At 46.7% G+C, this 17,708-nt stretch overlaps 1 protein-coding gene across 2 annotated transcripts in view; it reads right to left on the reverse strand.

Moving 5' to 3' along the window:
* The window catches only part of DYNC2H1 (dynein cytoplasmic 2 heavy chain 1), a 1,541,159-nt gene that overhangs the window by 101,089 nt on the left and 1,422,362 nt on the right, over window positions 1-17,708 (reverse strand). For both annotated transcript variants that reach the window (XM_069202358.1, XM_069202357.1), the window contains 2 exons: window positions 16,497-16,706; window positions 6,536-6,625 (listed from right to left, as the gene is read on the reverse strand). In XM_069202358.1, the coding sequence (XP_069058459.1) occupies window positions 6,536-6,625; window positions 16,497-16,706 (300 nt within the window). The remainder of the gene's footprint in view (window positions 1-6,535; window positions 6,626-16,496; window positions 16,707-17,708) is intronic.

The following is a 17,708-nucleotide window of genomic DNA, read 5'->3' on the forward strand; positions in this document are numbered from 1 at the left end:
AGGTTAGCCTGGGATGATAGAAGCAGGTCCAGTCGTCCTACTCAGAGACCAGGACCGGCCTCAAGCAAAAGGGCAGTCATCTGGGGAGCAAGACAGACCACAAACAGCAGGGCAGTCGTCTGGGGAAGAAGACAGTCATTCTACTCTAGTGTCCACAAGTCCAGGAGTACACTGATGAGTGGCTCAGGACATCCAATATTCATACATAGTGCAGGCCTTTGTTTGTGGGCCAAACACTCTGTCCTACTGCCAAATCTGGTTTTGGAAAGCTCTTTCCTTCCCCAAGTCAAGGCATCAAGAAGTTTGGGGTGACAAAAGGCTGGTGTCAGAGTCCTTTGTGTGTGCTGGAGGCCAGCCCTTTGAAGTTAAAGTGAAGTGGGAGAGAAACAGGTCTGCCCCCTGACTGGGAGGAATATACAAACCATAAACAGCAGAGCCACTCACAGTCATGTGATCCAGGACACTGGCAGAAGGGATAAATGGTTAGAAGAAAATGCTAACTTTCTAAAAGTGGTATTTTCAGAACTGTGACTTCAAATCTGACTGTACCATTAAAAAGGATTTAAAATTACAATTCATTTGAGTTTAAACATGATATCCCGATCTGCTCCCACTACCTAGTTAGTACTTATTAAATGTAATAAGGTAACCTAAGTTATCCAATGGGTGAGATACCTTACAGTAATGAAAACAAATTTAGGGGGTTTTCACTACTAGGACATGTAAAGCTTAAACCCATTCGTCCTACTTTTTAAATACACTACATCATGCCCAGTGAGCCCTTAGGGCCTACCCTAGGGTTAACCTGTAAATATTAAAAAGGAAACGTTTTGGCCTGGCAAAAGGTTTATTTTACCAGGTTGAAATGACAGATGAAAACTGCACCACAGGCTGCAATGGCAGGCCTGAGACATGTTTATAAGTGCTACTTTAGTGGGTGGCAAAATGAGTGTTGCTGGCCCACAAGCAGAATAATTTAATTTACAGACCCTGGGTACAGTCAGTACCATAAACTATGGACTTACAAGTAAATGAATTGTGCCAATCAGGTGTAAGCCACTTTTATCATGTTTACGGAGAGAGCGCAAGCACTTTAGCACAGCGGAAAAGTGCACACAGTCCTGAAAGCCAACACAAATTGGCTCAGCAAAGGAAGGAATTGAACGCAAAATGTTTGGGGTGACCCTGTAGAGATACCCAGGTCCAACAATTGTTCACTCCGCAAGTAAAGATGCTAACTCAGATTTCCTTTTCAATGGCCCCGCAACCAGTCTGAGTCCTTTGCTGCAAAAAATTCTTAAGCGGCAACTCTTTTTTTGTTCATTTAGTGTAACAGTTCATAGTTCTCTGCCATTATCTGTGTTTGTGACCCTGATACAAGGAGGAGAAAACATGTCATCACACAACAGATCCTTCTCAACTTTAATACATTAGGTGTGCTCTTCTTTTTTGTGCTCTCCAATGTCCACTGCTAGATAGACCCCGAAGGAATACAGATCTATCCTATATGTAAGGTGTCTGTAGCTATAATTTTCTTGGCTTTCCAAGTGGAATAGTTCCCGATGCAGTTTGTTTGTGGTTCTCCACCAGTGATGTGAGCTGTGTAGGTGTCAGGGGACACAGAAACAATCACATTCATTTTATCCTTTACTGCTTCCACTCCTCACTGAAACATCCTCTTCCTAGGTCTGGCTAGACGAATCAGAAGGATACAAGAAGCCACAAGATCCAATAATGTCACCTTTATCAAAGTGTTGCATGCAAATTGCAAGGCATTGATTTAGAACCATATTGTTTAGTCTTCAATCTTCGGTTATTCTAAGGTTGCTAAAAAGGGTTCATACGGCAAGTAATACAATTATATTAGGAAGTCACCCACTATCATTGTGTTATGTTTAAAATCGTGAGTTTAAGAGCCAGTTTTCCTTTGTGTTTGGTTTACATCACAAAAGGGATGTAAACCTAGTGCAGAGGGCTTTTTGAGATTTCATTCCAGCATAACTCCTGAATTGCATTGCAAAGTAGCCCGGTAACACAAAGTGCACTATGAAATGCCCTACCTCAAGGAGACGTACCATGGGTTGTACATTTGGTAGAAAGAGATTTGCATCAAACAACTTATGCTTCCTTAAGGCAGGCGTAAAATTGAAGAAAAAAAATATTTTCTTCAAATCTTTCCAACTTTCCATGTGTGCTGCACAGTACAGCACACATGCAAAGTGGTTAAGTGTTAAACTTTGTCACAGAATAGAATTTTGCGCTGCACAAAAAACTATGCTTGGCATCACCCACAGACCCTCTCATGGTGCAAGCGTGTGTACACTGAAGCAAGGGAGACTAAGGAACACCAGAAGACAGAGCAACAGCATCTTAGCAACAGAAAACAGCAATTTAGTCTTAGTAGTTATGGTGCTGGTGTGCCCTCTCCTTTGCACGCAGCACACAGCAACTTTGGTTAATGCACTGTGTGAAAGCTCAGTAAACTTGTCCCTTCATTTTTCCAGGCCAAGCACTCTAAACATGAAATGCCTGCCAAGTATGGTTGACATGTCATTCCTACACCTTGTAGTACTCATTGTCTTACGTAGCATTTCCTATACATTGATTTACACACTTGCATGACTCAATATAATATGTTTGCAATGTAAAATGTTCTGACATCAATTGAAGGGTGGTAGTCAGGCAATCTGTGAAAGATGAGATCATTGTGTGTGTACAGGTGGGGGTGCCAACAAACACTGTTGTACCAGGGCCACTACCAAGGAAGTCATCCCTGTATTTAACTGTCTGTGCAAACAGATTCTTCACATGCGCTGGTATGTTGATGCTATAAGGTTAGCCTTCTGCCAGAGGTCACTGAAAGCATCAATCACTAGACAAGTTTGAGCCAATAATTTAGGTGTCAAATCTAAAATATTATAAACATTGCCAGTAAGGACACTGAGATATTAGTTGTGCAGGATGTCAGACCTGTTCAAATAATAGGTTCACAATTACCCCCTCACTGTGAACCAAGACCCCCATTGTGGCACTCGACTCTCCCAAGGTAGCGAAGCACAGCAGTCCAAAGCCTGCTCAGGGGAGGTGGTGTGGGCTAGTAATCACCAATCACTGGTATGCAATAGTAACACTCAATAAATGATTGCCCAGTCTGTACTTTTTCTATGGAAAAAAGACACTACTAATTATTATGCAGTAATTTACAAATATTTACATAAGGCTGGTGAAAATACCTTTGGTGACATTCTGAAATCACATTTGACCCCTGATGTGTCACGATGCCTAAAAATCACAGTAACCTCCTCCCATACTAGATAGCGCATCGCCATATAGGAGGGCGCCACTCTAAATGAAGCAGGTCCATTGGATTTGGCAAGGCTGCCACATAAAAAGACCAAGAGTCACATTATCTCTCTACTACTGACACCAGTAACCATGTTTTACATGCAATCAACACTGTCAATAAAGCATTGCAATATTTATCACGTCACTGGCAGCAATACACTTTTAAATAAAGCACTGTCAAAAAACATAACATGTCTGTGTCTTTCTTAAACTACTTTAGGCGACATAACATGCAGCCATAGGAACAACCATGAGAAGTCCCTGCACTCCCAGGCTGTGAAAATCCTGGGGCTCATGGATTTCTTAACCTGGCAAGCTTAGGGTCTCTTTATAAGAATCACTTCTGGGGGGGGATCACTGCAACTCTTTCAGGTCCACACAATCCTCCCTTGTCCCGTGAGTGGTGTCTCTGCCGTCCAGGGGCCGTCACAAGGTGAAAAACCCTGGGTAACCAAAGCCCAGCAGGCCATTATGGGGCGATTCCTCCAAGAAGTATGAATCTTTAATCCTTTAACAAAGCGCTTCGGTCAAAGCTTCTCTTTGCTTCATGGGGCACTGCTTCTGTGTCTTTTTCTTTTATTCTTTTGCTTTGCTTTCCTTCTTCAGGGTGCCCACTATTGAGTGGGACAGTGCAGGAGCCAACTCCCATGCTGTCCAGTCCGCTCTGTTGTTCTGACAGCACAGGAGCCTGTACATGAAGTCACCCTGTCTAATACATGCAGGCAGTGTGCTGCCCTCGGGGTGGCTGTCCTGCTTCCCCAGACATAGACACAGGGAGCAGGGTTGAGCGCGCTACCACTGTGAGTGATTTTACTGTGCTCCCCTTTCCTGTTTTCTCTTTAGGACCCAGGTTTGGGGTCCCAGTCCCCATTTTTCCATTGTGGGGAGCACAAAGGAGCTTCCACTTCTTCTCCCTTTGCCAGGGGCCTGAGGTAGGGGTCTCAGGCCCCTTCTCACCAAACCAGACGGGTGGGGATCTCAGGGCCTTCTTAAGCACTGGGGAGAGAGCACCATGCATGCTTTCTCTCGAAGCATTAATTATTTATGAGGCTTGCCCCGACCCCCAGGCTCTGGCCCACCCTTTGTAGCAGCCCTCTACAGTGGATTGAGGCTTTAGTACATTAGGAGAGCAGGGGGCTTGTCCTTCCAGATGTTCATCGTGTTGCAACCATCCAGTTCCAGAGGCCAACTTTCTGTTTCTCCCTTGTGCAAGAGTTTTTAAGTGAGGGTGGAAAGTGGGACATGCTGGGACAATCCAAGGTGGTACCAGAAAGTGGTCTCTGTGCACATCTCCTCCAGGGGCCTTAGCTCCACCCGGAGCTGATATCACTGTCAGGGACTTTTCCACCAAAACGTCTAAGATGAGCTCCCTCTTGTGTTGGCTCCAGATGCCTGGGCTTCCTCCTTTGTTCAGTTGGCCTACAGTGTGCGAGCTAATTACCAGATGCAGATTTTCCTCCCTACCCCTTTCCTCTTCAGGATCTGAGAGAAGCACTGTTGATTGCTCCTTTTGTGTGGGGATGCCTGTGTTTCCTCTGCTGGGGAGCAGAGTAATTAACTTTGCTAAGCAGGGTGATGAAAGGCCTGGAATTTGATCCTAAGCTGAGCCAGAGAAATATGACAATTTTGGATGACCCATAAGGTGTACAAGTAGGTAATTGGGACTTGCATATTCAAATGTGTGCACACGTATTCTTTTGTAACCAGCAAAGTGCCTCTCACCCTAGCTGCCTCACAGTGGCTTTACCTTAAGAAGGCAGACACTGGTGGTAAACACTCACAGTCCATTTACCATGTGATAACCATGGGAGGTAGTGAGACTAATCCACAGTAAAAAGTCTAACATCCAGACAATCAGAAAGTGAAAAACCCAGGGGGATTAAATGGGCAGAACCCATTCTGCTACATTGACTCATTAATGCACCATCAAAACTAGCTTTAAAATCTAGTGGCTCGGAGATACAATGAGAATGTATTAAGTTTATTTCAGCCATAGCAATTGTGCTATTCAACTTTGTCATATAACGTGATTTATTTCAGACTGCTATAAAAGGGTCTATGCTTTCTGAATCACTGTTTCTTGACTTCAGGTATAGACCAAGGTTTCCTCCCACCAATGTGATGGTATCTAGTAAATCCTCAATAAAAGGCAAATGATAACCCATGAGCTGCGATCTGTGCGCAGTTTTTCACTTAACTGGTCAGACTACTGTTTGGTACAAATAGCAGTAGAACTGGTGGCATGGCACACTTTTCTTCAGGATAAATTTCAACAACCAATGGCACTATGAAGATCCCAAAATAATCCACAGTTGATAGAGTTCCTGTGTTAGTACACAGTCTACTTCTCTGCAATTACTGTCATCTCGTTCCATGAAGGGTTTATAAGCTCCGAACCTTCAAATTCTGATCCAAAATCAAATAAGGTCTAGAGCCTTTCTTTACAGGCCTGATCTTGATTAGAAGATTAATAGCCTGAGTCTCTCTTTCTAGCAACGTGAGGTATGAGATCATTAAGAGAGATAGGCAGATTGGTGGCCACTCAGTCCACTGGTGTCGAATCCAGTGCTAATTGTGGAGTTTTAGGTGTTACAGCCAAAAGGGTTGGAATTATTGTTGTTGTACAGCCACACAAAGGAAACAGACCTGATGTAAATGACACCAGTCTTGAACCACTGGTTTTCTTAGGGTGATGCAGGCTGTGGGCCATATATGAGGTGAAGACACCTCAAAGTCTGTGGTCACAGAGACTTTTTAACAGAAGCCTACGATGCAGTCAGTACTGTTTCTTTACCCTATGTAGTAAATATGGACCGCAGCCACACACCATAATTCATATTTACAATAGAAGTACAGTATAGCAAGAACATGGTGATAAAGAGAGATTGTGACCTATGGCTGCTGTTGGTTCACAATTACAACCCCCGAGTGATAACTGTAACAATAGCCTGAGCTTTTGCCCTGCATTTTATTAAGCTGGGCAGTATGCAAAGAATGTAACTGCAGAACATGATCCGCGTTGAAAGGCAGCGGTAAGTACAGACAATGGCCTAACTCACTAGCAAACATCCGCCACAACAGCCAAACTCAGGCATTTGCACATGTACTTCTTAAAATAATGCAATCTTGCTCTTAATATAAAAAAAGAACAATGGTGACTAGTGTTATCATTTTGTATTTTAATATTTACCGGAATTGCAAGAGCCCGAGCAACAACACCTCTGAGATACTGCATGGGATCTTCTGGACCTTCCCACTTACTCTGCCAGTTAACAGGGCACTGCAAATGGAAAGAAGACAAGTGATTCACTTCTAAATAGTTCAAGGTGCAACATTTAATCAGGGTTAATTAGTGTAACTTTATCTGAAACAGTGAACTGAATGATTAGGGTGGGCCTGATTTAAACTGTACTGTATTTCATCCCTCTGAAGAACATCCCGGCCACTAAATTTAAAGATGTCCGCAGGCTCTACTGACATCTCTCTAGATTACAGGAACTGCCCTCAGGGCGGTTCCTGTCAATATAGGAAAGGTTTGATGGATGGTACAGTAATGCATGATGGCCAGCCATCAAGCTTTCCAAAAGCCTTTTGATTATAACAACAACAACAAAACTCCTGGAGTGGGTAGTTCTTTTTGAAAAACAAAAGTCTGATGAACCCCACACCCTCAGAGTTTGCCCCAGGGTGTGGGGATCATTACTGCTTTTTTCCTGTCCCTCACTTTCAGTTTTTCATGGCGGTGACAGATAGAGAAAAAAAGGCACTACACCGTCTACCCAGATAGGTCGGACAGTATATTGTCCTTTGATGGCACCTAATTCATTGGGCGACTGTAAGAAGTATGCAGTCCACTGAGCCGAAAGAATGCCTACGGTACCACCGATCTCTAAATGAGGTGGGCAACTGATGCTCTGTCCACCAAACTGTAAATCAGGCCTAGTGTTTCTTCACTGAGGGCAGAAGGTATATATTACAAATGAAACATTTTAGGAAGAATTAGAAGAATACAAGAAATACTTTATGTTGTACCTCAAAGCTAATCATCTTTGTTAACTGACACCTTTTTGTATAGCTGTCTTGCCAGGAGGAGAGGACGCTGGCAACAAATCTGAACTGCAGTGAGAATCCTAGTAAGAAGACATAGGTACCCCAAAAGGAAATGAACAAGTTACTTAACTTCGGTAAAGAATTATCTCGTAGAGACTCTAGCTGCAGATCCCTTACCTTAGAATTCCCTGGCGTCAGCCTTGAATCCAGAATTTTTCTGCTGAGCAGTACCCTGTGCGCGCCATCAGGTAGCATCGTTCAGATCCACGTGCGTCGTCCGGCTCCACGTGGCATCGTCAGTGTCGTTGGAGCTGTCAGTGAAGTCACGGTCTTCTGTATAGGCACTACCCCTACGCACGTACGTCAGTTCTTTTCCACAACTTCCCACGCCAGTAGCCCAGTCATAGAAGAACCAACTTTGATCTTTTTTTGATTGTCTGAGCAAAAAGACATGCCCTGGAGAAAGGGGAAAAATCTGAAAAAACATAATATATATACGTGGAGCGGGGAGGCTTGGGTGGGTGTAAGGAATCTGCAGCTAGAGTCTCTCCCAGATAATTTGTTACCAAAGGTAAGTACCTTGTTCATCTGATCGAGACTTCTAGCTGCAGATTCCTTACCTTAGAATAGATTCCCAAGCTATAACTCTTGGTGGTGGGTTGCGAAGATATACTTCACACAAGGAAGTCCTGCAGGACCGAGCGTGCAAAATGCCCCTCGCTTCTAACCTGGCTATCTAGGGAATAGTGTCTTGCAAACGTGTGCAAGGAAGCCCACGTTGCCGCCTGGCAGATGTCTAGTACCGGCACACCCGGGGCTAATGCCGTGGTAGCAAAACCTGTAAGTGGAAACATATGTACAAGCCCTATTAAAAATCTCTGTACAATAGGAGACTTAAACAAAGACTGTTGATCAGGCAAGCGAAGAAAAGCCGATATGGAAGAAAGATAGCCCTTATGAGTCCCTAAGGAGGAACCCTGTTGGGCGAGTGACTGAATGAACAGAAGGATATTAGAAAGAGAAGAAGAAAGAGGATCAATAGACCTCTCTGTACAACATGATACAAAATGTTACCAACGGCAGGCGTAAACCGTCTTAGTAGAGGGACGCCTTTGCTGCCAGAATGACATCACAGACCTCGGGAGGGAGGTCATAAACCATCAACTGTCGCCGCTCAATCTCCACGCATGAAGCCGCAGAGTTGACAGGTTCGGGTGGAGAACTTTCCCCTGCTGCTGTGACAGAAGATCCTCCCAAAGAGGCCACCTGATTGGAGGACCAATGCTCATTTTGAGAAGCTCTGGATGCCAGACTCTTCGTGCCCAATCTGGAACCACTAGGATTACTTGGGCCGGGTTGTTATTGATTTTCTTGAGAACTCTGGGCAGAAGTGGTATGGGCGGAAAGGCATACAAGAGGCCAGAGCTCCACTCGCGACAAAATGCGTTGCCTAGCGACAGCCGCCTTGGAAACTCCAATGCTCATTACTGCTGACATTGCACGTTCTCTTCGGCGGCGAACAGATCTAACCAAGGATCTCCCCACTGCTGAAAGAGTCTTTGCGCACCTCCGAATGGACACACCATTCGTGATCCGCTAAGCATTGCCGGCTGAGTTCGTCCACTCTGGCGTTCAGAGAACCTGCCAGGTGTTATGCCCTGATGTTCCACCCATGTCCAGAGATGTAGACCCTCTTGACAAAGGGCCACGAGACCACACTGCCCTGCTTGTTGCAGTACCACATTGCGGTAGTGTTGTACCTGCACTACCTTCCCTTTCACAACAGGAAGAAATGCCTTTAATGCTAGCCGGATCGCCCAAAGCTCCAATAAGTAGTAATGGAGTCCGGATTCTGCTGGAGACCAGAGGTCCCTGATCTCCACCTCTCCCAGATGGCCGCCCCATCCCAGAAGTGACGCATCTGTCACTACTTGTAAGGAAATGCCTTCTTGGCATGGTTACCCCCTGACCTTTTGCCTTTTGTTGATGCCAGTTATGATTGAAAGTGTGCTGGGACCCTGCTAACCAGACCCCTGGCCCCTGACCAGTGTTCTTTCCCTAAACTGTACCTTTGATCCCACAATTGGCCCAGCCCTGGCACCCAGCTAAGTCCCTTGTAAATGGTACCCCTGGTACCAAGAGCCCTGATGCCAGGAAAGGTCTCTAAGGGCTGCAGCATATCGTATGACACCCTGGGGACCCCTCACTCAGCACATACATACTGCCTCACAGCTTGTGTGTGCTGATGGGGAGAAAATGACAAAGTCAACATGGCACTCCCCTCAGAGTGCCATGCCAACCTCACACTGCCTGTGGCATAGACAAGTCACCACTCTAGCAGGCCTTACAGCCCTAAGGCAGGGTGCACTATACCACAGGTGAGGGCATATGTGCATGAGCACTATGTCCCAACAGTGTCTAAGCAAAACCTTAGACACTGTAGGTACAGGGTAGCCATAAAGAGTATATGGTCTGGGAGTTTGTCAAACACGAACTCCACAGCTCCATAATGGCAACACTGAAATCTGGGAAGTTAGGTATCAAACTTATCAGCACAATAAATGCACACTGATGCCAGTGCGGAACGTATTGTAATATGCACCCAGAGGGCATGTTAGAGATGCCCCCTGAATACTAGACCAGTTTCTGCCAGCCTGCCACAACCAGACCAGTTTCTGGCCACATGGGGAGAGTGCCTTTGTCACTCTGTGGCCAGGAACAAAGCCTGTACTGGGTGGAGGCGCTTCTCATCTCCCCCTGCAGGAACTGTAACACCTGGCGGTGAGCCTCAAAGGCTCATGCCTTTTGTTACGGCACAGGGCATCACAGCTAGTGGAGATGCCCGCCCCTCCGGCCACTGCCCCCACTTTTGGTGGCAAAGCTGGAGGAGATAATTAGAAAAACAAGGAGGAGTCACCCACCAGTTAGGACAGCCCCTAAGGTGTCATGAGCTGAGGTGACCTCTGCCTTTAAAAATCCTCCATCTTGAGATTTGAGGATTCCCCCAATAGGATTAGGGATGTGCTCCCCCTCCCCTCAGGGAGGAGGCACAAAGAGGGTGTAGCCACCCTCCAGGACAGTAGCCATTGGCTACTACCCTCCTGAGCTAAACACACCCCTAAATTTAGTATTTAGGGGCACCTCAGAACCCAGGAAATCAAATTCCTGCAACTACAACAAGAAGGACTGCTGACCTGAAAGCCCCGCAGAGATGACGGAGACACCAACTGACTTGGCCCCAGCCCTACCAGCCTGTCTCCAGACTCAAAGAACCTGCACAGCGACGCATCCGACAGGGACCAGAGACCTCTGAAGCCTCAGAGGACTGCCCTGAACCCGAAGGACTAAGAAACTCCTGTGAACAGTGGCACTGTTCAAAAACAGCAACAACTTTGCAACTTTCTTGCAACTTTTAAAGAACTCACTCTTCCCGCCGGAAGCATGAGACTTCATACTCTGCACCCGACGCCCCCGGCTCGAGATCCAGAGAACCAACACTGCAGGGAGGACTCCCAGGCGACTGCGACCTTGTGAGTAACCTGAGACGACCCCCCTTGACCCTCACAGGGTCGCACGCAGAGAGGATCCAGAGGCTCCCCCTGACGGTGACTGCCTGGAACAAAGAAACCGACGCCTGGACCAATCACTGCACCCACAGCCCCCAGGACCAGAAGTAACCGAACTCCAGTGCAGGAGTGACCACCACGCGACCCTCTGCCTAGCCCAGTTGGTGGCTGGCCCGAGAAGCCCCTCTGTGCCCTGCCTGCACTGCTAGAGTGACCCCCAGGTCCCTCCATTGATTCCTATTGAAAACTCGACGCCTGCTAAGCTCACTGCATCTATCCGCCCCTGTGCCGCTGAGGGTGTGTTTTGTGTGCCTATTTGTGTCCCCCCCAGTGCTCTACAAAACACCCCTGGTCTGTTCTCCAAAGACGCAGGTACTCAGCTGCTGGCAGACTGTAACCGGAGCACCCCTGTTCTCCAAAGGCGCCTATGTGTTTTGGGCCCTCCTTTGACCTTTGCACCTGACAGGCCCTGTGTTGCTGGTGCAGTGACTTTGGGGTTGCCTTGAACCCCCAACGGTGGGCTGCCTATGCCCAGGAACTTGAACTTGAAAGTGCCTTACTTACCTGAAAAACTAACCAATACTTACCTCCCCCAGGAAATGTTGATTTCTGCAGGGTCCACTTTTAAAATAGCTTATTGCCATTTTAACTAAAACTGTATATGTTACTGCTCTAACTCAAAGTTCCTTACTTACCTATGTGTAGTACCTTGCATTTTATGTATTTATTTCAGATCTTGAATCTTGTGGTTCTAAAATAAATTAAGAAAATATATTTTTCCATATAAAAACTATTGGCCTGGAGGTAAGTCTTTAAGAGTGTGTTCATCATTTATTCCCTGTGTGTGTACAACAAATGCTTAACACTACCCTTTGATAAGCCTACTGCTCGACCACACTACCACAAAATAGAGCGTTAGAATTATCTAATTTTGCCACTATCTTACCTCTAAGGGGAACCCTTGGAATCTGTGCACACTGTCACTTACTTTGAGATAGTATACACAGAGCCAACTTCCTACACTACTGTAAAATCTGGTTGGGGAAGGGAGAGGAGTCTGCCCTTGACCCAATCACAGCTCACTAACCACTACTGCAGATCCTTTGCAGTTCCCTCAGTGATCTGAACCATGTAGGTAAGATTCCCTGATGCCGTGCCCATTGGAACTTCAGGTCCCACTGCAGAGCCCTCATATGCCATCTGGCATGCTTGAACAATAGGATGCAGGAAGCCATAAGTCCCATCAGCCTCAGAGTCAGTCTCACTGAAATCCAGGATAGAGGCCGAAACATCAGTATCTTAACCTGAATATCCTGGACTTGCTGCTCGTGAGGATATGCCCGATTCTGTACTGTGTATAGAACAGCTCAGATGAAAGTGAGTTTTTGAGAGGGAGTCAGGTGTGACTTTGGCACGTTTATAACCCCAGCGAGTGCAAGAGGTTCGCTGTCGTCTGGAGGTGAGTGACAAGAGCCTGGGGCATCAGAGCCTTCAACAGCCAGTCATCCAGGTAGGGGATGACTGAACTCCCTAACCTGCACAGATGAGCTGCCACCACCGTCATCACTTTTATGAACACCTGAGGGGCACTGGTGAGACCGAAAGGGAGCCCGGTAAATTGAAAGTGCTCGTGACCCACCTTGAACCGCAAGTAACGCCTGTGGGTGGGCAGGATGAGGATGCGAAAATACGCATCCTGCAAGTCCAACCGTACCATCCAGTCTCCTTGCTCTAGGGCAGACAAGACCTGAGCAAGAGTGAGCATCTTGAATTTCTCCTTCTTGAGGAAGAGATTGATGTCCCTTAAATCCAGGATAGGGCGAAGGTCCTTGTTCTTTTTGGGAATCAGAAAGTAGCTGGAATAACAACCACTGCCCACTTCTGACATCAGGACCCATTCTATGGCTCCCTTGGCCAAGAGAGCTGTAACTTCCTCACTGAGCAAGACCAAATGATTCCCCCCATCAGCTGTTCTTTTACCGGAGGGATAGAGGAAGAGAAAGACTGGAACAGGAGGGAATAGCCCTTCTGTATGATCTGCAAGACCCATTTGTCCAAAGTGATGGACTGCCTGTGAGGGAGATGAAATTGAATCCTCCCTCCAATTGGATGGACATGGTCTTGCAGAACCATATTAGGAGGGCTTGGGCGCTGCGGAAGAGGGGGGCTGTGTGTGGCCAACCTCTGGCTAGACCCTCTGGGTCTGACGGTTCCACAACCTCGTCCTCGCAACTGGATGCTGTGAAGCCGGAGGACAGTGGCTAACTTGTGGCTGACATAGCACCACGCCCCTTCCGAAGCCTCAAAAGGGACGAAAGATAGACTGCTGACGAGCCGGTGCTGAAAGGCTCAAGGATCTGGCCATAGCACGAGAATCCTTGAACCTCTAAAGTGCTGAGTCTGCCTTCTCACTAAAAAGGCGAGAGCCATCATAGGGTATATCCATCAAACCCGGCTGGACATCCCCTGAAAAGCCAGTAGAACGTAGCAAGGTGTGGCGACGGAGGGCCACTGTCGAACAAATCGCCCTGTCCAGCAAGTCGGTCGTGTCCAAGCCACACCTGATAGTAAATCTGGCTGCATCTCTTCCATCCTTGACAGCCTGGGTGAGAGTGTCCAGTACGCCCTCCGAGACCTGGGGCAACACCTGTGCCACGATATCCCATAAAGTATGGGAAAAACGGCCCAATAGGCAAGAGGTGTTTACTGACCTCAATGCCAGGCTGGAGGAAGAAAACAACTTCTTTCCAAGTTGGTCCAGCCTCTTGGATTCCCTATCCGGAGGGGCGGAAGGGAAGGCACCATGGGAACTGGAGGCTTGGACCACCAAGCTCTCCGGGATGGGGTGTTGGGTGAGGAAACTTGGGTCATTTGGAGCAGGTCTATGGCGGTGGTCGATTGTCCTATTCACAGGAGCCCCTGTGCTGGGTTTGGACCATGTTTCCAGTTGGACATCCGTGAGGGCCTCATTGAAGGGTAACATCGGCTCTGATGTAGCAACCCCCGTCTAAAGCACCTCCGTCAGGAGATTAGTCTTTATTGGCACCGTAGGCAATTCTAGGTCCAAGACCTCAGCTGCCCTACGCACCACCATGGCATAAGACGCACTATCCTCATTAGCCACGTTGGGAGGAGAGAGCATGCCAGCATCTGGAGAAGTATCCAGTCCACTGGCTTCCCCTAGATCCTAGGTTTTTATGTAGAAAAATATTATTTTCTTAATTTATTTTAGAACCACAAGATTCAAATTGCACGTAAGTACATTAAATGTAAGGTACTTTGCATGGATATAAATAAGACTTTGAATCAAAACAGTAATGTACCAAGTTTGGCATAAAATGGCAATAAGCTATTTTAAAAGTGGACACAGTGCAAAATTCAACAGTTCTTCGGGGGAAGTAAGTACAGTTTGGTTTATGTGGTAAGTAAAGCACTTACAAGTCCAGTCTCTGGGGCATAGATAGCCCACCGTTGGGTGTTAAAGTCAACCCCAAACACCCAGCACCAGCAACACAGGCCAGTCAGGTGCAGAGGTCATAGAGGAGCCCAAATAACATAGGCGCATAAGGAGACAGGAGGTGCTCCGGTTCTAGTCTTCTGGCAGTACCTGCGTCTTTGGGGAGCAGACCAGGGGGATTTAGAAGAGCACTGGGGCGCCCCAAGGAGGCACACAAAGCACACCCATCAGCGGCACAGGGACGGCCAGGTGCAGTGGGCAAACAAGGTGTCGGGGTTTGTAATACATTTCATTGGAGGGACCCGGGGGTCACTCAGACGCTGGAGGCAGGGCACAGGTCATCTGTCAACTGGAGTTTCTTGGTCCTTTGTAGTTGCAGGGCAGTCCTCTGAGTTGGCAGAGGTAGCTGGGCCCGCAGGATGGGTCGCTGGTGCAGGTTCTTTAAAGTTGGAGACAGGCTGGTAGGTCTGGGGACAAAGCAGTTGTCGTCTTCCTTCTTCTATGCTGGGTTTTTCAGCTAGGCAGGCCTTCTTCTTTGTAGGTCGTCAGGAATCTGAAGTCCTGGGTTCAGGGTCACCCCTAAATACTAAATTTAGGGGTGTGTTAGGGCTGGAGGGCAGTAGATAATGGCTACTGTCCCGGTGGGTGGCTACACCCTCCTTGTGCCTCCTCCCTTTGGGGAGGGGGCACATTCCTATTCCTATTGGGCTAAATGCTCCAAAGCAAGATGGAGGATTTTTTAAGGAGGGGGGCACTTCAGCTCTGGTCACCTGCTCTGCAAAAAGAAAACTGCAAGGAAAAAACTCTGAAGCTGATGGACCACAGAAACCCAACAACAGATGTGAACACAGCACCCGATGCCCACGATCTGAGGTGAGGCCAACCAACTGTGTCAAAGCTGTGTCTCCTGAGTGCCTGCAGCCTCTGCATGTATGCCCTCTCTCCCACAGGCTTGTGGTGAGAGAAAATCTGACACCTCCAGCAACCACTGCACCCTTGACTCCTGACCCCAGCTGAGGTGGGTCACTGGTGCCAATGATTTTGAGTCCATCCTTGCCAGATCCCCAGACTACGTCTGCAACCTCAACGTGCCAGACCACCAGGCCCGTGACCGCGAGTGCTCACGGACAAGAAAACCCAAAGTCTAAAGACACCCCTGCATCTGTCACCCCTGGACACAGAAGAAGAGGACCATGTCCCAATGCCCCCCAAGTCTACTAGTTACCTGCTTGTTTTCCGTGACTGGCTTCCTAGCCAGAACCTGCAGCCTGTTTGTCACGAGGTCCAACTCCCAAAGAGAACTATTGGGCACCTTACTGCACCTCTGCACCCTGCTGTCCCAGTCCAGCCCGGTGTGATCTGTTGGTGTGGTTCTGATCAGTGCCCAGTACTTACCTTTGCTCCCTGAGGTTGGCTTTGTAAGTCGTTGCTAACCCTGTGTTCGCTGAACATTGTTTTTCCTTCATAGGATAACATTGAGAGATCTATGAAAATTGCACTGTGTTGATTTTTGAAACTGCATAGTATTTATGCCTAACGGCCTACCTTTCTGATTATGAAGTTCTTGGGTTTGAAACATATATAAAAAGAATTATTTTTCTAAATAGGTCTTGGATTTATTCTTTGAGTATGTGTCTCATTTATAGCTTCTGTGAGTACAAAACAACACTTAGCACTACCCTCTAATAAGCCCAAATGCTCGCCCACACTACCACAAAATAGAGCAGTAGTCCTATCTACGTTTGCCTCTGCAAAGCCAATTGGGGATCCACTGGATGCTCTGCACAGTGTACTTCATTTTAGTGCACTATATAGAGAGCCAGCTTCCTACAGTGAGGTATCTATGCATGATTGGTAAAGACGTTTAAAGGTAAAAGGAAACATTAATACATCTTACTAAGACAATGTGGCCACTACTCTTGGCAAACATTTAATACCAAAAGACCAATGACTAAGTTGTTCTTTTCTTTTGGTGTATCACACTGAGACTGCAACTGGTACATGCTGACCACAGGAAGTTATCACAAACCAGTACTGGATGTCCAAACAATAATGATGAATTTGCCATGCAGACTTACCTTTTGGTCTAAGAGGGCTCCGGCTAGTTTCTGTACTTCAGAACTCAACAAAGAGGTTCCTCTGATCACTTTACTCAGCGCTGCTAGTGACTGATGGATGCTCTGTACCAGCCGGATTGCATTGAACTGCTCAAGAACGATGAATGACAAGATTGGGGACCCTTGCCTTTCGTTAGGAGGTGATACCTTCTGGTGAATCAAGCTGGAGTTCTAATAAAACGGAACATACATGCACTTAGTTTGTTCTGGACAGTGATAATTCCATGCACAGTTTAATAGTTTAAGAAGTTTCCTAAATACAATTTGAAAGCTAAAGCATGTCATTATCAGTTGTCTGGTATATGGGCTGGATTTTCCCTACCACTGCAGTCACTGATTTTAAAGGTTGCAAGAAGATTGCTGACATCCAGGGCTCTCTACTGCCCATTCCCTCCTCTCCTTGCTCACAGTCACAAGCAGTTAGGGTAATACTTATGACATGATGGGTAGCCCTCATTCTGAAGCAGAAGTGTCTACTCCTGCTTCCGTCCTCTCCTCCACCCTTGACACCTTCCTGTCTGTGGACTTCCTGTTACTTACCACACTTCTTACGTTCATTAAATCTGACTCTCCTTAAGACCCTCTGTCTCCTGCACATCTTTCTAAACTATGGCCTTTTTCCTGGAAATACTGAGACAACTCCTGAATTCTTAATTAATCGAAGGTCGAGTCCCCAAAGCTTGGAAGCATTCAGTGATAATGTCTCTGCTAAAGAATCCAAATCTATATCCTCATAATTGGTCCAAATACAGACCAATTTTGCTCCTTATAATATTTGGTAACATCCTTGAGGAACACATAAACCAACAAATCTCTACATTCATTGAAGCTAATGACCTCTTTCACCCCTCTCAATCTGGCTTAAGGGTGGGATACAACTCTAAAACCCCTCTACTTGGGAGTCCCAGAACTTAGACTCCAACTGGATAAGAGTGGCTCTGCTACTTTGATTTTACCTGACTTGAGTGCTGCATTTGATATGACATCCCATAAAATACTGCTTCAAAGACTGGAAGCTATATCGGTATTCATGGCCAGGCCTTAGGCTGGCTCAGTACATTCTTACAAACCTGCTCTTTTCAGATTTTTACCAGATCCTATAAATCTAATCCCCTTCCCTTAAATAATCCCCTTTCCTTAATATCTGGTGTACCACGGGGGTTGGCCCTTAAA

The sequence above is a fragment of the Pleurodeles waltl genome, chromosome 8 (assembly GCF_031143425.1).
Source record: "Pleurodeles waltl isolate 20211129_DDA chromosome 8, aPleWal1.hap1.20221129, whole genome shotgun sequence".
Taxonomy (NCBI): Eukaryota; Metazoa; Chordata; class Amphibia; order Caudata; family Salamandridae; genus Pleurodeles; species Pleurodeles waltl.